Source organism: Mus caroli, unplaced genomic scaffold (genome assembly GCF_978045245.1).
Source record: "Mus caroli unplaced genomic scaffold, Mus_caroli_1 scaffold_20, whole genome shotgun sequence".
NCBI lineage: Eukaryota > Metazoa > Chordata > Mammalia > Rodentia > Muridae > Mus > Mus caroli.
The window spans coordinates 48700926-48722003 of record NW_028227275.1 but is presented as its reverse complement, the minus strand read 5'-3'; the positions used below and the strand labels follow the sequence as shown (position 1 = coordinate 48722003).

The following is a 21078-nucleotide window of genomic DNA, read 5'->3' as shown; positions in this document are numbered from 1 at the left end:
ATACTAAAAGAAGAGTGCATCTCTCAGATATCATCAAAGAACCCTTTGTTTTGCAGTAGTTGTAAAACTAATATAGAAACCTACCACTGTCAACATGTAAAGAATAAGAAACTGTTGAGTTCTCAGCTCTAAATGGAGCAACTACATCACAGCCCTTTCCCTAAGGGTCAGAGAACATTGCTGAAGAGAGATTAAAGAACCAGAGCTAGTTGATGTCTGCAAGCAAAGCATCATTTTCTAGACATGCCAGCACCATTGCACAGAGGAACTAACAGCATCTGTGCCCACTTGCACATGACCTGCGCAAGATTAAGCCAGCCAGAATGCAGCCCTGATGGGAGAGGAACTGAGGAGCTATTGGTAGCTAATGGCTACTGATGGAGAGAGTAAAGTCAGTTATCCTCAGGGATGTGGCCCTGAGAAGCTACCCATGCTCCAGAAGATGGTCCTGTACCCATGAACACATAGGTGTATAGGCATCACTACGAGAACTCAGGGGGAAAAAAACAAAAACAAAAACAAAAACCCCGAAGTGCATGGTGTTGAGAAGGGAAAGGGAAAGTGTTGGAGGAGGCTGGAGAGGAAGGATTTGATGAAAACACAGGACATCAAATTCTCAAACAATAAAAAAAAGAGGGAAAATAACATGTCATATCAAATGTAGCTTTAGCTTCATTTCATCCTTCTTAATTGTGTCTTTTTAATTGATTTTTGGATAGCTTGCTCTGGATCAATGCTTCTGGAACAAGTTTTTTTGTTTGTTTGGTTGGTTGGCCGGGCTCTGGAACAGTTTTGAGCAGAACAGATGGAAACAAGAGTGCTCATCCTGTCGGCAAACTTACACAACAGGTTTTCTTCCTTTTCCTCTTACTAGTTTCATAAATGTCACACTGGATACTCCATTAAATTTTCCAAGCAAGCCTGGTGTGGTGGCGCACGCCTTTAATCCCAGCACTTGGGAGGCAGAGCCAGGCGGATTTCTGAGTTCAAGGCCAGCCTGGTCTACAGAGTGAGTTCCAGGACAGCCAGGTCTACACAGAGAAACCCTGTCTCGAAAAACCAAAAAAAAAAAAAAAAAAAAAAAAAAAAAAAAAAAAAATTCCAAGCAGAGCTAGAGAGATGGATCATTCTGTACTTGGCGTGGACCCAAGGTCTCTCTTGAGTGTAACATTAACTGTGCGATTTAATAATTGTTTTTTAAATTTGTGAAATTTACTTTTATTACTAGCTGTCTGACCAACTGTATCTTAAAAGAAAATATTTACATAGCGTATATCAATTATACCTTAATAAGTTTATTGTCTTTTCCTTTTCTTTTTCTTTTTTAAACTATCTTTAATAATTTTTTTCCAGTCTAATACTTCTTCCCCTCCTTGTCTGCCCTCTGACGGTTCCTTATCCCATTCCTCCTTCCTCTTCTCCAAGAGGATGCCCCCAACTACTCCCACCCCACCAGGCCTTCCTACTCCCTGGGGCTTCAAGTCTCTCAAAGGTTAAGTGCATCTTCTCTCACAGAGGCCAGACCAGGCAGTCCTCTGCTGTATATGTTATGGGCCTCATAGCAGCTCTCTATATTATATTAATTTATATTGTTACATGTCTAACTTTTATATATTACTGTACATATACATTTCTTGGAATAAAAATTAGTGGTTTGTAACAGTCTTAGTTACTGTTTTATTGCTGTGAAGAGACTTCATGACCAACACAACTCTCATAAAAGAAAGCATTTAATTGGAGATTTATAATTGTAGAGGGTTAGTTTCTGATCATCATGGTAGGAAGAAGACAGATGTGGTGCTGAAGCAGTAGCTGAAAGGTTGGGCTTTTGAAACCTCTAAGCCCACTCCCAGTGACACACCTTCTCCAACAAAGCCATATCTCCTAATCCAGTCCAAAGAGTTTCACTATATGGTGACTAAGCATTAAAATATAGGAGCCTATGGGGATCCTTATCATTCAAATTAACACAGAAACTGTTTAAGCACTGATTATATATTTGTGTTGCTAAATGCATATTTAAGGGAGATGTCTAATCTTATTTTCCTGACATTTGACTGGAGTTGGTGTCAGGAAATGCTGACTTCATAGAATGAGAAAAAAAAAAAAAAAGGATTTCTAGTAGTGTCTATTTTCATTGAAAAAAGAAGCTTTAGGAAAGTGTAAAATCAAGCTAGCTTCATTTGCAATTAGCAGACAGGAAACAGGTTAAGAAAGGTGGTACATGTCTATAGTTCAAACCCTCAGAAGGGTAAGGATCATCTGGGCTGTAAAGAGTCTGTGACTCAAAACACACACACACACACACACACACACACACACACTGAAAATAGCACAAAGGTTCATAGCTGCTGAATGGAAGAAATGATATACAAAGCTTAAATTATGAAATATAACTTCATTACAAAACAGATTTTATGACTGATTAGGAAATATATAAACAGACTTCAAATATAACATTCTAAGTGAAAGCACTAAATCCAATGGTTCCATGTCCTAGGATGTGGGTAAAGCCATTGAAACAAAGATTAAATTGTGTGGACAAAAAGAGTTTAGTGTTCTCCAGACTGAGCAGGTAGAAGAGCATGACCAATTTGAAAACATGTAATGGTAGTCATGGTAGAGTAATATGAATATACCTTTCACCAAATTGTAAACTCTTTATATTTAAAAAGTTATGTTGTTTATAATTTTACATTAATTAAGAAAAAAGAAAAATAATAGATGATACAAACATACATAGACATAGACACATTTAAATCCTCTAGCTTCGTACTAGCTGGAAGTTTATTTCTTTCTTAGGAAGGTGAAATGAGGAGCTACAGATATCCTCAGGGGAAACATCCCCAGAGAGCTCAAAGAATCAATAATGCCAAGCTGGTTCACATGCATTGTTCTCTGAAGTCCAACATTAGTTTAGAAGACCAGGACCACACTGCATACTGGCCACCTTTGATCATCATTCAGTCATCTGAATGTTGACATTCATGCATACACATTGAACTTCTGACTTAGAGATTTCCTAGGAATCTACAAACATGGTTGAGAAAAACACACAGGATAAAAATGGTACTGAAGAACCTCAGAAAAGTGACCAGTTTAGGAGCTGTTCTATGCATTTTCCTCTACTTGTGCTCTACTGATACAAAACTGTGGATTACTTAGGAGAGACAAAGTTATAATCTTTCCTTTACAAGGAAGGAAAAAGTAAGAATGCCCTACAAAGGTAGGGAGTACCCAGTAATCTCATAGCTGGCTGGTTTTAGTGTCTTTTTCCTGTTTTGTTTTGGTTTTTTTTTTCTGTGATGTTGTTGGTTTGATTTGATTTTTGGTGTATTGCAAATCTCAGCACCTTTTGATTATTCTTTGCCAGAGAGCCTCTCTGATGATACCTGGTTATTACTCCTTGGAAGGATGTTTCATTGCAAGCATACCATTCAGAACTGACGGTCACCCTTGTTCAAGGAACAAGGTAAGTTTCTGTATTCATCACCAGCTTTTAGTGAAAAGTATAGCTCATACAAAAGTAGCATTGGTAGAACCACTGTGAGCCATTTGGGCACAGAGTTCAAAATGCAGGGTTAGATCTATCTTGTAAATAACAAATATTTGTCACTTGGGAGCTGCATGTTAGTTATGAAATACCAATGTCCTCCTTTCTAAAATCCTAGAGTAAACAGAATGATAAGGCACTGCCTCATCAGGTGTTAACTTGATTTTATTTGTTATCTGTTTCATTGAGGACTTATTTTTGGAGACTTTTTACTTTTATGTATATGGGTAGTTTGCTTATATGTATGCCCATGTAGCACATGTGAGCAGTGCTGGTCAAACCCAGGAAAGTCACTGGAACCACTTGGAACCAGAGTTATAAATGACTATCAGCTGCAGTGTAGTTGCTGGGATTTGCATTTAGGTCATTTGGAACAGTATTCAGTGCTCTTAGTCACTGAGCCATCTCTCTAGTACCCACTCTGCATTGGAGATAAAAGAGTAACATAAAATGATTACTTTTTATCTAAAAAGGATTACACATGAATAAGCAAAAGGTCTGACCTCCATTTTAACTTTGAAAACATTTCCCTAAATGGCATAGTTTTATTTCTCGCTTATCTCACTCATTTATTCATAGACCATCCATTTTATTTATCCTAAATAAAAGCAATTAGGACGAAAGAGGTTTTTATATTGAATCTTGGCACTTCATAACGACTGTGGAAATATTACTTAATTTCATTATCAAGTGTCTTCATGGTAAATAAGGAATACTAACATAGGTTTTATGCATATGCAAGCATCCTTACCTGCTCACATGTCACATTCATACCAATTCCTTCTTATATGCTGTATCCCCTAATATATTCAGAAAGTGATTGCACTGTTAAGTTTTAAATGTAGCTCTCTGGGGCTAGACTTGTTAGGTGAGCTGCTAAATGGGGTAGGAGATGAATAATAAGAAGGTATACTTGGTAGACAAATACAAAATACAAATCTAAGAGCTTGACATTCAAATAAAAGGATTCCAAAGTATTGTGTTTACATTAGAAAATATTTAGACAAAAAGTGCAAACACAGATTTTTCATGAAAACAGCTTATGCATTTAAATATAGCTCACAGTCTATGAACATTCAAGTTTTGATGATGATGTTTATGTTTCAAGCAGGTCATGGCAGACATAAGCAAAAGAAAGAACGAACCAAAGCTAAAATATAGATTCACAAGAAGAGCTTAAACAAAAGAGTGGCTCATATGGAATACATAAAACAATTAGATAAACAGAGTCTGAGTAACCGGGTGTCGCATAAAGACCTACGGGAATTCATATATAGAAAAAAAAAAAAAAAAAAAAACTTGGGGAATGCGATTTACAGACTTCAACATTTATCCACACCAGATGCCTTACATGTTGCCACAAACCTTTCTTAGATCTTAAGGGCAGAGTTCAATTCTAATACCTGGTTATGATTATGACGATGATGACGATTATGATGACAATGAACACACAACTAGCAATCATGAAACTAGGCTAGATGTAGTGTTTTGTGCAGTTAGAAAATAGATTTACCCATTTTATTTTGACAGCAATACCTCAACACTGAACACATTATCACCTTAAGTTTGTAGATGTAGAACATCTGTTTTAAGAGAATTGAGCCAGGGCTAGTGGTTTTTAGGCTGGAGATGTAAGGCTGACATATAATTCTTCCCAGAATCAAAGTTCTCTACCCGATGCTGCCTGATATCCTGGTGTCCTTCATTAGAATAATCTCTGTATTTATAGAAGCTCTTTCTACTTCAGTCATCTCACTAAATCTGTTGGCATGTGTCTCTCAGTGAGCTCACAGAGAGAAGCCTAAGACTAAGCTTATCCAGCAGAGAACAGCTAATAATGAATTGTAACTTGATCTAAACTTAGGTTACATTATTGACAACCATTTTGTCCGGGACCAAAGTTTGGTTTGAAAATTAGTGTACTTTTAAACAAAATCATAATACTCCTCCACTGACCTTCTGTTATCTAAGAAGAAGAACCTGCTATTCACATGTGTTGAGAAATCAGGGAAAATATATGCAAACACGTCTGCAGGGCAGTCCATGGTACTTCTGCATACACAGAAATGTGACAGTGCTTGAGGATGGGAAAAGATAAGATAATCGAGTTACTAGTTTCAGAAGTGACACATTGGAAAATCTATAAAAATGTCAAAGTTGCACTGGAGAAATAGACCAACCATAAAAAGCACACTGCTCCTTTAGAGGAAGTGAGTTCTGCTGTCAGTACTCACATCAGGTTGCTCATAATCACCTATATCTTCAGATCCAGGGGAACTGAAGACTCTGAAATTCACAAGCTGTAACACACACATGCACATAACAATACACAGACATAGACATTAAAAAAAGACTTGAAAATTATTAAAGTTTCAAAGCATTAGTTCAAAAAAATTAAGACTTAAAAACTGGAGTAGTGAACTTTGACAACACTTCATTCAATTGACTGAATTCCTACAGAAGCTGATATACAAAAATTCAATCATTGATGGATATGGTGGAACATGCCTTTAAACTCTGAACAAAAGCAGACAGATCTTAAGGAGTTTGAGGTAAGCGTGGGTCTACCTAATAAATTTCATGCCAACCAGGGATCAAAATTGAGACCTGTCCTCAAACCATTAGCATTAAGATTACACTTCTATTATTCTCTCCTGCTTTTACTGTGGATTCTGAGTACTGAATTCAAGTCAGCTGAGACTGAAGCAAGTACTTTTAGTCAGTGCACCATCTCACTGTCTCTAAGCATTAACAATCATTGGAATTTACATTTTTATTATAATAAAACAATTCCTGATAGTGGTACAAAGACATTTCGATATCTTGTCAATATCTCTACCCTAGATATATTCTCTTTCCTTATTTTTCCCACAGGGCATATTCTGATTCCCAAATAACATTGATGGAGAACAGAACAGAGATGACAGGGTTCATCCTCCTAGGACTAACGAATGCACCAGAACTGAGGGCCCCTCTGTTTATCATAATCAGCCTTATCTATTTCACCAATGTGATTGGAAACTTGGGAATGATTGTGCTGATTCTCTGGGACTCTCGACTCCACAGTCCCATGTACTGTTTTCTTGCTAACCTGTCTCTGGTGGACATCTTTTACTCCTCAGCTGTAGCTCCAACAGTTTTGGCTGGACTTCTTGTAGGAAACATAGTTGTCTCCTACAATGCCTGTGTTGCTCAGATGTTCTCATTCTCAGCCTTTGTCACTACAGAAGATTTACTTTTGGCTGCAATGGCCTATGATCGCTATGCAGCAGTGTGCAAACCCCTGCATTATACCACCATCATGACTCCAACTGTGTGTATATGTTTGATAATGGCCTGCTATGCTGGTGGTTTCCTGAATTCCTCCATCCATACTGGGGACACATTCAGGCTTTCATTTTGTGGATCCAATGCAGTTCATCACTTTTTCTGTGATGTTCCAGCAGTCATGACTCTCTCCTGTTCTGATAAACATGTTAGTGAGATAGTACTCATTTATGGAGCAGGCTTCATTATCTGTTCTGCACTCCTTGTTATTTTGATATCTTATACATTCATTTTTATCACCATCTTCAGGATGCGCTCAGCTGCAGGATACCAGAAGGCTATGTCTACCTGTGTTTCTCACTTCACTGCTGTCTCCATTTTCTACGGGACTGTTATTTTCATGTACTTACAACCCACCTCCAGCCACTCCATGGACACTGACAAAACCGTGTCTGTGTTCTACACCATGGTCATCCCTATGCTGAACCCTATGGTTTACAGTCTAAGGAACAAGGAGGTGAAAAGTGCATTCAAGAAAGTTGTGGAGAAAGCAAAGTATTCCTTAGGATTTTAAGTCTAGCATTATATGGTGCATTGTAACGCAACTCCATACCTATCAAATTTTCTTAGGTACCTAGTGACCTAGAGTCAGGTCACATTGATATCAAGTGGAAGAATTAATACATTTATCTTTTCAAATGTTTGCTTTTCAGAAAATAGAAATAATGCTGTAATTGCAATATCTGTTTTAGAATGGCTAATGTGAAGTTTAGCATATGTTGGTTATGTTTTTCTAAACACTCGTGGCTCAGACTGTTTAAGCACCATTTCTACAAGCATTTTCTACAGGCCACTAGTAGTGCATATCTAAACAAGATGCAAGGAAAAGCCCATGAGAAGAAGTTTCTGCTTGTGACACACATGGGTATAGACATTTGGATGCAGAAACATACACAGTACAGTGGCAACCTGCTAGTATGCTCTTTTGAAGGTATATGGATTCATGCTCTACATTCATGTGCACACACACATATGATGTTTGTATGTGCTTGAATATGTGTGTGTTTAAGTGTGTTTGTGTCTGTGTTTATATACAGAGACTTACAGGTGACATGGAAGTCTTTCTTAATGACTGGCTGTTTACCTTTTCGATTGAAGAAAAGATCTCTTAATTAAGCCAAGATCTCTTCTGTCAGCTGGTCTAGGTAGTTATTTTCCTCTTCTGATTCCTTGTTTTCACCTCAGGAATTATAGGTGGGTGCCCACACCCTTCCAAAATTTATGAAGGTTCTGAAGATCCACAACTCTGGTCTTCATGTTTGCATGATATTTGTTTTGCCCACTGGATCATCTCCCTAAATCCACCATTAGTTTTCCACAAATAATTTAAATAATTTATTTTGGGGTAATAGAATATCAATTTGTTTACTTCTCCTCAAATGAGATACTACTCCACATGCTTCAAGTGATGTATGTTTAAATATGTGCTTAAACTCTTTGGGTATTTTACTGAGAGGTTTAGCAATAAAGTATCTTAAATGAACAGATATTTCTTTGTGTCGGTCATTTTATAGAGACCTAATTTTTGCTTTCTATGATTCAAAAGGAAAATTATGCTGAGGATCATGAAAATAGAGTAAAAACAAAGGACTTATCCACTTTACATGTGACTACCCCCATATGTACTGCTTTTAAAGTGTCCTGGCAACTTATGTTTTCCATGTACTATCTCTGCAAGTGCTTCTGAGGACTCAGTGATGCTCACTTATCCTTAACATATTTGCATCATCTCTTGTCACTCACAGTCTGTCCCCTAACCCCATTCACACTGATCCCCTTGATGGTCTTCCCAGCTGCACCCACATCCCTACGTCAGGAAACTTGAGCTTGCAGCTCCCCTGCATGGACATTTCCTTCACTACATTCACTTCTCTGCTTAACCAGAGGCTAGCCATCTTGGGAGTCTTCCATGACTCCCATATAAGACAGTCACGTTCCTTCCCATTTACACTGTCCCTCCATTCTGCCTTGTCTTCACAATGCTCATGAGCACCTCAGCTGGAATCTAAATCTAAGTAAGAGCATTAGCTTGATCTATTTTAACTTCATGTGCCTGCTTTGAACTTGAATACAATTTTGACCCATTGAAAATTCTCCATACTTATTTACTAAATGCATAAATAAGTTAATAAAGTTCAGCCCAGATATGATAAAAATGTTTGGACCACTAATGAAGTAGTGATAAACATAGCATAAAACTTTATAAGGTCCTATTCTAGACATGTAATGTATTTGAAAAGGTAGAGACTATTGTTTGCATTGTTTTTGCATTTTAACCTGTATTCTCACTCAGCAATGGGAGAGTACATTTATAGACTGCTAGGTTATTTTCTAAAAGTTCTTATTCAAGTGAATCATCTCATCTTTTTTTAAACCTTTAAAAGGGGAATCAAAGATGATTTCTGTCTGCTATTGGCAGATAAGAAAAAGCTATTGGGGCTAGATAGATGGCTTAGCAGATAAGAGCACTGGCTGCTTTTCTAGAGGCCCTGAGTTCAAGTCCCAGCAACTACATCCACTTTGCATGTGACTACCCCCATATGAACTGCTTTAAAAGTGATGGCTCACAACCATCTGCAATTTGATTTAATGCCCTCTTCTGGTGTTTCTGAAGATAGTGACAGTGTACACATACACATCAAACTCATATACATATGCATAAAATAAAATAAATAAATCTTTTAAAAAGCTATTGAACATTCAGCATTACTGAACTGCAGTCACGTGTTCATTATCTGGAGAGATTTTTTATGAAGTGAATACATACAAAGTTCTCTAGTTAATTTGATATGCATAATTATATGCCTATACACACAGCTACACTTATTTTTATATCTTATGATCCTGTTGATGTTAATCTGAACACAAACTCATGCTAATATCTGACTTTAACTCAGCTATGTATTAAATTCATTCTTTCCCATTTGTGATTTCCTCCACTGGTTATTTAGAAATGCAAGAGTCACAATCTGCTATTCATGGATTGATTCATTCATCTTTATTAGACAAATAAAGAAATTCCATAATTGTTCATTGGCATATTAATAAGAAGAAAATCACGTAATAGAAATGTCTCATTGAATGCAAACACAGCTGGCCATTGTCACAAAGATAAAGTTATACACACAAAATGGTTTGGTGTTTTTACAGCCTACTGTAAGAAAGAATAGCTCACCCTCCAAGAGCTTAGAAAAGTTAATGAAGGATGGTCATGGGAGTGGTAACATGAATATACCTTTGACCAAACTGTGAAAGCTTTGTACTAAAATATTGGTGTTTATAAGTTAACATTAACTGGAGAAAAGAGGAAAATAATATGTGATAAAAATACATTTAAATAATCCATCTTAGATCCAGTGAGACTTTGGTTTTCCATTATGAAGGTGCAATGAAGACCTACAGGTGCCCCATGGGGAAAAGCCCCAGAGAGCTCAGTGACTCCATCCATAGTGCCTGGCTAGCTCTTATACATTGTCCTTTAAAGTCAATCGCTTTAGAAGACCATGATGGCAAGGTGACCATGTTTGGCCATCACTAAGCCACCTGAATGTTAATATTTTCCCAAACACACCGGTTTTCTTCTGAACTGGAGATTTTCTGAGAATCTTCAACCATGGTTGAAAAAAAAAATACCCAATGCTGTATTAAACAGCCTCAGAGACGTGATCAGTTAGCAAGCTTTCCTGTGTAACTCTCTCCACTTATACTCTACAAATACCGCTCTGTGGAATATATGAGAGAGGCAACACTATAATCTTTCTTTTATAGGCAAGGAAGAAGTAAGATACCCTTCTAAGGACACAGAGAGGGTTCATAGTAAATTCATGGATGGACATGTTTGAATGTCTTTTTTTCTGTGTTTTTGTTGCTTTAGAAAGCTCCTAACCTTTTGATTATTCCCTGTCAGAGAGACCCTCTGATGATACCTGTGAGTCACTCCACAGGAGGAATTCTTATTGCCAACTCTGTTCATAATTGACTGTCACTCTTGTTCAAAGAGCAAGGTAAGGTTCTGTATTTACCATCTGCTTTTAGTGAAAAGTAAATCTCACAGAATCGTAGCATTAGTACTGTGAGTCATTTGAGCACCAAGTTTGGAGTCTTGAACCATTTTTTAATTAATGCAGAGTTAATTCTGTCTTTAAAAATATTACAAATTTGTCAATAAAGAGCTGAATGATGTTTATAAAATTATCAGTGCCCTACTTTCTAAGAATTCTAGAGCAAACAGTAGAGATGAGGCACTGCCTAGTCAGGTATTAATTTGATTTTATTCATTATCTGTTGGCATCTCACTGGAAATTAAAAAAAATATATAAACTAAGATGATCATTCTTTAAACCAAAGAAATGATTATAACTTAATGAGACAAAGAATTAATCTTCGTTTTAGTGATTCCCACTCAAATCCCATACTCTCATTTTAAATTTAACCACATAATTTTTTCATAGATGATCCATTTGAGTAAAAACAACAGCTTTTTAGTATGGATAAAACTACTTCAATATGGAATCATCACTCTTTGAACTAGTTATGGAAAACTAAGCTATCAGGTAATTTCACCATCAACAAATGGTAAACAAAAATGGTAATATGTCTCATTACCATATAAGCAGAATTACATACACATGCACTCTCACTTATGCTTCTTCATATGGCTCTGTGGTACCCACACCACCCAGTATATTTTAAAGTGGTCATGTGTGTTTAGGTCTACATAAAGCCTTATCATGTAGGCTTGTCAGATGAGATGCTGAAATGGCTAAAGAAATCTAAGAAGATGTAGTTGGTAAAAGGTAGATACACTTCTCAGGGCTAAAATTCCAATAAATTTACTTTAAAGTACTGTGTTTATATTATAAAATATTAAAACAAAAACTTCAAACATATTTATTTTTTCACTAAAAGAAGTCATGAATCTCAATATAGCTCACAATCACAAACTTTCAACTCTTGATGTCTGTGATTCAATCAAGTTAGGGCAACCATAAACAAAAGAAGGAAAAGGAACTCAAGCCAAAATAGAGATGCAAGGAAATATTAAACAACGCAGTGGCTCAGATGGATTACATAAAACAATCAATCCAATGGGCAGAACATGAGTGGCTGGGGTTCACACTATTTTCAGATGACCTGGATGGACAGCAAAGAAATCAAATCCCTTTATTTGACTTAATTTTTTAAAATAAATAATTTTATACATTAAAAAAGGACCCTTTATACAGTTTTTTAAAAAAGGATCTGAGTATTGAATTCAGGCCATCAAACTTGTGGCCTGCACTTTTACTCATTGATTCACTTCACTGGGCCTGGTAAGAAAGAAATTAGACGCACATATTGTTATTATGTAGTTCTTATTATGAAATATCCCTGTCATTGGTATGAAGACATCAACTTCTTGGTAATCTCATCTATACTTAATATGGTCTTCTTCCTCTGTTCATGACAGGTTAACTTCTTAATTATAAAATAACAGTGATGGAGAACAGGACAGAGGTGACAGAGTTCATTCTTCTAGGTGTGACCAATGCCCCAGAACTGCAGACCCCACTCTTTATCTTGTTCACTCTTATCTACTTCATCAACATGACTGGAAACTTGGGGATGCTTGTGCTGATTCTCTGGGACTCTCGACTCCACACTCCCATGTACATTTTCCTTGGTAATTTATCTCTGGTAGACATCTTTTACTCCTCTGCTGTTACCCCAACAGTTGTTGCTGGACTTCTTGTAGGAAACCAAGCCATTTCCTACAATGCTTGTGCTGCCCAGATGTTCTTATTTGTAGTCTTTGCTACGGCAGAAAATTTTCTCTTGGCTGCAATGGCCTATGACCGCTATGCAGCAGTGTGCAAACCCCTGCATTATACCACCATCATGACTCCAGCTACATGTGCATGTCTGACCATGGCCTGCTATGCTGGTGGTTTCCTGAATTCCTCTATCCATACTGGGGACACATTCAGACTCTACTTCTGCAAGTCCAATGTGGTCCATCACTTTTTCTGTGATGTTCCAGCCGTCATGGTTCTCTCTTGCTCTGATAGACACATCAGTGAGATGGTCCTCCTATATGGAGCAAGCTTTGTCATCTGTTCTGCACTCCTTGTTATTTTGATATCTTACATATTCATTTTTATCACCATCTTCAAGATGCGCTCAGCTGCAGGATACCAGAAGGCTATGTCCACCTGTGTTTCTCACTTCACTGCTGTCTCCATTTTCTATGGCACTCTTATTTTCATGTACTTGCAGCCCAGCTCCAGCCACTCCATGGACACTGACAAAATCGTGTCTGTGTTCTACACCATGGTCATCCCCATGCTGAACCCTGTGGTCTATAGCTTAAGGAACAAGGAGGTGAAAAGTGCATTCAAGAAAGTTGTGGAGAAAGCAAAGTATTCCTTAGGATTTTGATTCTAGCATTGTGTGGTGCACTGTAATGCAGCTCCGTGCTTCCCTAGGTATCCTGTAAGATTTCCGGACACACTGACGATAAGTAGAAGAATCAATATCCTTATCTTTTCAAATGTTTGCTTTTCAGAAAATGGAAACAATAATATAAATCCGATATCTGTTTTAGAACTCCTAACGTGAAGTTTAGCATGTGTTGGGTATGTTTTCTTAAATATTCATGGAGCAGACAATTTATTCATCATTTATACAAGCTTTTTTTCTACATGCTACTAGTAACATACATGTAAACCAAGAGGCAAAATAAAAGCCCAGGAGAAGAAGATCTACTTGTAAACACATGGGCATGCACAAATACATAGAAAAATATTCAAAGATAAAGGAACACTGAGCTATGGGTGTTTTTGTTCTTGCTTTTATTGCATTTGTGCATGGTATGTATGCTTTTATATTTGCATGTTTTTATATGTGAGGGTGTATGTGTGGATGCTGGTACACATATAGGGGCCAGAGGTTGGGTTTCTTTGTCATTAGTTCTCCACATAATTTATGGTAGTAGGCAAGTGAACACGACCTGGCAGGACAGGCTAGTCTAGCTAGTAACTTTTCTCTGAGATCCACCTTCATCTTCTGAGTTCTGGTATTACAGATGTAGTCCTATGGTCTCAGTGCTGGTATTATGATGGGCCCCTATGTTGTCATTTATGTGACATTATATCATTATGTGGTCCATCACTTTTTCTGTTATGATTCAGAAGTCATGATTCATTCTTGCTCTGATAGCCACATCAGTGAGATGCAAGCTTGTAAGCTTCATTATCTGGCCTGCCCTCCTTGTTATTTTGGTATCATACATTTAGGAAAATTTAAGAGAATATGTGGTATTTATGAGAATTCCAACTTAGGTCTTCATGCTTGTATAACAAGTGCTTTATCCTCTTATCTGTATTCTAGGTCACATTGCTAGTATTCAATAAGATAAGTTAATATAGTTCATCAGAGTATTGGAGTATCAATTATGATTGTTTTTCTTTAGTTGCATAACTATTCTAAGTCCTCTAATCGATGCAGGTTCAAACACACGTGTCCATATTCTTGGTGTATTTATTGAGTGATAGAAATCAAAGTATTTTATAGAAAATTAGCTTTTAAAAAGGTATATTAAGTGATTAATACTTCTTTCTTGATGAAATTAATATATAGAAATTTATTTGTTATATTGTACATTTCTAAAGCAAAAATTATGCAGAGCATAGTGAAAGTGGAGTAAAAACAAAGAGATATATTGCAGATAAATACCCTCATATGCACTGCTTTGAACATGCCCTGGGACATTCATGTTTTCCACGTTCACTCATCACTAATAAAGTTGTGTCATCTCTTGTCACTCACAGTCTGTCCCCTAACCCCATTCACACTGATCCCCTTGATGGTCTTCCCAGCTGCACCCATATCCCTACGTCAGGAAACTTGAGCTTGCAGCTCCCCTGCATGGACATTTCCTTCACTACATTCACTTCTCTGCTTAACCAGAGGCTAGCCATCTTGGGAGTCTTCCATGACTCCCATATAAGACAGTCACGTTCCTTCCCATTTACACTGTCCCTCCATTCTGCCTTGTCTTCACAATGCTCATGAGCACCTCAGCTGGAATCTAAATCTAAGTAAGAGCATTAGCTTGATCTATTTTAACTTCATGTGCCTGCCTGTTGCCCATTCCTGGCATTGCTAATGTGGCCAAGAACCTGAGACTAGATAGGTCATGGGTATAGGAGGAAAGGATTATTATTCTGCTAAAGGAACATAACAATAAAATGGTTCCTGATGACATACATCAGGACCTCGATCAGCCCTCACCCAAACAATTTCTTCTTGTAGTAAATGGCAATTTACAGAAACCTGAACAGTGCAGAGAGTGTGAAAGACTTTGAAGAACTTAGACCTAAATGGGATGTCATCATCACCTGCCTCTCCCCAGTGCTCAGAGATCTATATAGAAGAGGAGGCAGAAAGATAACAAGAGCCAGAGGTGATGGATGACTTTCAGACACAACAGGACTGATGTACATATAAAGCAACAGTGACTATGGTAGCATGCGAAAGGACTGCACATGTTCAAGCCACATGACATCCCAGCATTCTGAAGGGAAGAGGACACTAGTTCCCATCTCTAACCAATAATCAGTCTGCAACTGATACCCACTGGTAAAGAAAATACCCATTTTCTTCAATGAAATCTGACTGGATATATTAACAATATATCAGAGCATTCCTGATACTCAGTACTTGTTAGTCAACACAAAACAAATTATTTCTTTTCTTCATCTTGTCTCTTGTTAAAATTCTCAGTTGTGTTTTTAAAGTTTAATTTGCTGAGCTATTCATTTCTAAGATTTTTCTGTTTGGTTCTTTCTCACAGTGACTATCCTTGCTGAATTTCCCATTCCCATTATTGTTTTCTTGGAATTTCTTGTCTATGTTCTTTTTAAATATCATTGAGAATTCTTAAAATAATTCATTTGAATTCTTCACCAAGCATTTCATTAAAATCCTTTCCTTTGGAACTTGTGCCGAGAGAGTTAGTGAATTCCTTTAAAGGCACCATCCTATTTTGCTTCTTCATATTTGTTGTGCTAATATTTTCACATATGGTCGATCAGTATCCTCTAACAACTTTGTAAAATAGGTTTAACAAACATTTTTCTCAAAATAGGACTTAGGATATCAGTTTGGAAGACAAAATGAGTTTCAGTTCCAGTCTCCAAATACCTTTAAAGCTGTAACCAATGGCTTTGGTGGTAGACTCAGAGATAACAATGCTCAAGCATAAAAACACTCTAGCAAGCCAGGTGGGATGATACACATAGCAATGTGGCTGGATACGGATCCAAGAGCAGTGGTCAATGAAGAAAGGCCACAGTGAGCATATGCATACCTATCTTCAGTCCCACGAATACTGTTTGTCAACAAGTGGCCAGCCATGGGAGAGGCTAAGAACAAAGAGTTCACATCTTTCCTCAAACCTAGCAGTGGCATAGGTTTAAATTTGGAGATGGGGCAGTCTAAAGACAGAGAAAGATTTTACTAAGGCAACATCTCAGAATATAATATTTGCAAACACTTGAAAAGTTGGAAGGAAAAATATTAAGTATATTTGTGTTTCCTGTAGAAATTAGTAATTTTCTGCTTGCCATTCTTGGCTCTGGCTGAGGGAGGGTCAAAGTTCATTTGACCATAAGTTTGGTTAAGTTACTAAATAGAAACTTGGTTTTGATGGCTCAGTGAAGTTGACCAGTACAGTTAATCATTTATAAGGATCAGGATAGCAGGATGTCATTTTTATCAGAGGACTTTTTACTGTAAGTTTAACCTGTTCTTGGCACCAAAGAGATGCTGTATACTGAGAGGAAAAAGGGATGACAAGATTTGGTTAATAAGTATTTTTCTTCTCATTTGCAATTGGGGATTAGCATGTCACCTCATTCTTTATGAGACAGAGAGGGTTCATGTCCACTCTTATTCTTGATAAACATAGAAACATCTGGGAGATCAGTCTATATTAAGTCAGGTGGGCAGGATATGTTCTCATAGTAAGTTATTTCCAGAGGACAGAGTAAAATGAAAGATTTTTTAACCACTATTATTTTGCTAAGTCACAGAGCCCAGGTAAAGGAGAGCACCATCACCTTCTAACATTGACAGATCCTAGAATATATTTTGTTCCTCTTTAGGGATTAACTCAATTGATTTTCATACATATTTATTTAAAGGGTATTGATAAATATCCCTGACAATGAATGAGTAGAAAAAATCATCTTACTTGTTTTGGGGGTAATTTGGTACTGACAGAACTCTTGTGCACTACTCTGAGAATGTAAAAACTAGACAGTGACTTTGAGAAAACATGAGCTTCTTACCAAGTTAAATTATAATCATATTGCTACACTTGCATATGGACTCCAAACGTACGGGGAAACATTGAAAGATTTATACATCAGTACTGCTAGTAGAAATTTGTTCAAATTAATCTAAAACTAGAAACAATTCAAGTGTCCTGAAACAGTAATAGATATAGGCACCCATATATATCCATTTTCATGACTGAAATACTATTAAGTAACGAAAAGAGTTATTACTGAATTGTATAATAGTTTGTATTTGCTAAATATAATAAATGCTCTCAGTTAAACATGTTAGTACATGCTTAGAATCCTAGCATCTGCAGGCTTAGGTAGATAGAGCACTATGAGTTGGAGGTTCATATAAGCTAAGTAATGAAACCTTAACAAAGAAAAAGGATGGGGTTTGAAAAGAGAAAAGGCGAGAGTGGGGAGGAGTGGAGAGGAGAGGAGAGATGACATCCGTTTCAAAAAGTCGTGTACTAAAATTTTATTCACTTGTTATTTGTCTCAGAAAAAGTACAGGGTGAGTAATCAGAACCGTCATTCCTTGGGACTTAGAGTCAGAGAAGACCGTGGGTGGGAAAGGAGCACAGGCAATCTCTTGATGAGTGTTGGAAATGGTATAAACTATTATTATGATGTTGCTTATACAAATATTATATGTCCTCGAGTATCTAAAATTTGTCAATTTTCTGAATACGCACTGCTATGTGATGACTGAAAAATATCCTCTGTACCCTTCCATGCACTGTGTTGTAAAAAATTGTATATTTCTTTTTGTTAATTACCATTAATCTTTTTTTATAGTCCAGTTGTTTTCACCCTCCCAGTCTGCGCTCCAACAGTTCCTCATCTCATTCCTCCTCCCCTGTCTCCAAGAGGAAGTACCCACCCCTCAAGCCAACCCATTCTCTGAGGCCTCAAGTTTCTCAAGGGTTAGGTGCATCTTCTCCCATTGAGGCCAGACCAGGCAGTACTCTGCTGTATATGTGTCCAGGGCCTCATACCAGCTAATGTATGCTGCCTGGTTTAGTGGCTCAGGGTCTGAGAAATCTTGGGGGCCAAGTTAGTTGAGACTGCTGATCTTTCTATAGGGCCAACTTCCTTGGCTTCTTGTAGGGAAAAAGCTTTCCCTACTTCAACCACAGGGGTTCCCAACTTCAGTTCATTAGTTGGGTGTAAGTATCTGTGTCTGTCTCAGGCAGCTGCTTGTTGGATCTCTCAGAAGACAGCCATGCTAGGCTCCTGTCTGTAAGCACACCATAGTATCAGTAGTAGTGTCAGGCCTTGGAGCCTTCCATTGAGATGGATCCCAAGTTGGGCTGGACAATAGACCTCCTTTCCCTCAGCCTCCTCTCTATTATTGTCCTTACAGTTCTTTTAGACAGGAAGAATTCTGGGTCAGAGTTTTTGACTGTGGGATGGCAACTCCATCCCTCTACTTGATGCTCTGCCTTTCTATTGGAGAAAGACTCTACAAGTTTCCTCTCCCCAGTGATGGGCATTTTATCTAAGGTCCCTCCCTTTGAGTAGAGTGTCTCACCTCCCAGGTCTCTGGTAAATTCTAAAGAGTCCCTCTACCTCCCACCTCCTGAGGTTGCATATTTCCATTCATTTTGCTGGCCCTCAAAGCTTTACTCCTGTTTCCCCCTCCCAATAACTGATCATGTTCCCCTTACCCCCTCCCACTCCCCTTTCCCACCTAGGTCCCTCCCTCCCTCTGCCCACTCTAATTGCTTTCTTCTACATCCTAAGTGGGATTGAAGCATCTCCCATCATTGGGCCCATCAGCTTGTTAACCTTCTTGAGTTGTGCGGATTGTATCCTGGGTATTCTGAACATTTTTTGCTAATATCCACTTATTACTGAGTATATATCATGCACATCCTTTTGGGTCTGAGTTACCTCAATCAGGATGGTATTTTCTAGTTCCATCCATTTTTGCCTGCAAAGCTCATGATGTCCCCCAAGAAACTCCCTATCCCATCCTCCCTCCTGTTTCTATAAGGGTGTGCCCCCCCCAACTCCTGACTCCCTGCCCTCGAATTCTCCTACACTAGGGCATCAAGCCTTCATGGGACCAAGGGCCTCTTCTCCCATTGATGCACAACAAGGCCATACTCTGCTACATATGTGGCTGGAAACATGGGTCCCTCCATGTATACTCCTTGGTTGGTAGATTAGACCTGGGGAGCTCTGGTTGACTGATATTATTGTTCTTCCTTTAGGGTTGCAAACCCCTTCAGCTCCTTCAGTCCTTTCTCTAACTCCTCCATTGGGGACCCCATGATTAGTTCAATGGTTGGCTGAGAAACATCTGCCTCTGTATATGTCAGGTTCATAGCACCCTATTATTATTAAAATAGCCAGAAGCTAGAAAGAACCCAGATGTTCCTAAATAGAGGAATGGATACAGAAAATGTGATACATTTACACAATGGAGTACTACTCATCTACTAAAAACAATGAATTCATGAAATTCTTAGACAAATGGATGGAACTAGAAAATATCATCCTGAGTGCGGTAACCCAATCACAAAAGAACACACATGGTATGCACTCACTGATAAGTGGATATTAGCCCAAAAGCTTGGAATACCCAAGATACAATTCACAAACCACATGAAGATCAAGAAGAAAGAAGACCAAAGTGTGGGTGCTTTGGTCCTTTTTAGAAGTGGGAACAAAATAGTCACAGGAGGAAATATGAAGACAAAGTGTGGAGCAGAGACTGAAGAAAAGACTATCCAGAGACTGCCCTACCTGGGGATCCATCCCATATACAGTCACCAAACCCAGAAATTATTGTGGGTGCCAAGAAGTGCATGCTGACAGGAGCCTGATCTAGCTGTCCTCATTATTAATAGCTGAATAGTATTCCGTTGTGTAAATGAACCACATTTTCTGTATCCATTCTTACATTATAGGACATCTGGGTTATTTCCAGCTTCTGGCTATCAAAAAATGCCAATAAGACAAATCAACAACCTACAGATTAGAAAAACATTTTTACTAACCCCACATCTGATAGAAAGGTAATATCCAAAATATGTAAAGATCTCAAGAAGTTAAACTCCAAAAAAAAAAAAAAACAAAAAAAACAACCAAACAGCCCAATCAAAAAATGGGTATAGAACTAAACAGAATTCATAACAGAGGAATCTCGAATGGCTAAGAAGCAATTAAAGAAATGTTCAAAGTCCGTAGTGATCAGGGAAATACAAATCAAAACGACCCTCAGGTGACAACACATGTTGGAGAGGATGTGGAGAAAGAGGAATACTCCTCCATTGCTGGAGGGATTGCAAACTGGTACAACCACTCTGGAAATCAATCTGGAGAGTCCTCAGAATCTTTGAAATAGATCTACCTGAAAACACAGCTATACTACTCTTGGGTACATACCCAAAAAGATGCCCCATCATGCCACAGGAACATGTGCTCCACGATGTCTATTTCTTCCCAGGAAACCTTTACAACGTCTGAGAGAGGAGAATCAGTCTTCTCCAGGGATGAGTCCTTTAATTTGTTATTCAATACCAAGTTGCAAGCTCTAAAAGTGTAGAGTATGAGCAACAGTAAATAGACCCAGCAGTTTGCACTTACATATTTATGTATGTAACAAGAGAGAGAAAGTGAGGTGAGGCAGGGAGACCCTGGAGAATTTGGAGTAAGGAAGGACTAAGTGATGTAAATACAGTATTCATATATAATCAAAATATTTTTTAAAAAAGATTTCTTTATTTTATGCATGTGTGTTCACTGGTTCTCTCTTCAGACACACCAGAAGAGGGATCCCATTACAGATGGTTGTGAGTCACCATGTGGTTGCTGGGAATTGAATTCTGGACATCTGGAAGAGCAGTCAGTACTCTTAATCAT

At 37.9% G+C, this 21078-nt stretch overlaps 2 protein-coding genes across 2 annotated transcripts; both read left to right on the top strand.

Moving 5' to 3' along the window:
- Positions 1-6452: 6452 nt before the first annotated feature.
- Positions 6453-7394, top strand: LOC110285878 (olfactory receptor 5B3-like). The gene has a single exon (XM_021152345.2). It carries the CDS (start codon positions 6456-6458, stop codon positions 7392-7394), a length of 939 nt encoding a protein of 312 aa, XP_021008004.1. The 5' UTR covers positions 6453-6455.
- A 4958-nt stretch (positions 7395-12352) lies between these two features.
- Positions 12353-13297, top strand: LOC110285756 (olfactory receptor 5B3-like). The gene has a single exon (XM_085834247.1). The coding sequence runs from the start codon at positions 12359-12361 to the stop codon at positions 13295-13297; it is 939 nt and encodes a 312-aa protein (XP_085690373.1). The 5' UTR covers positions 12353-12358.
- The last annotated feature ends 7781 nt before the right edge of the window (positions 13298-21078 follow it).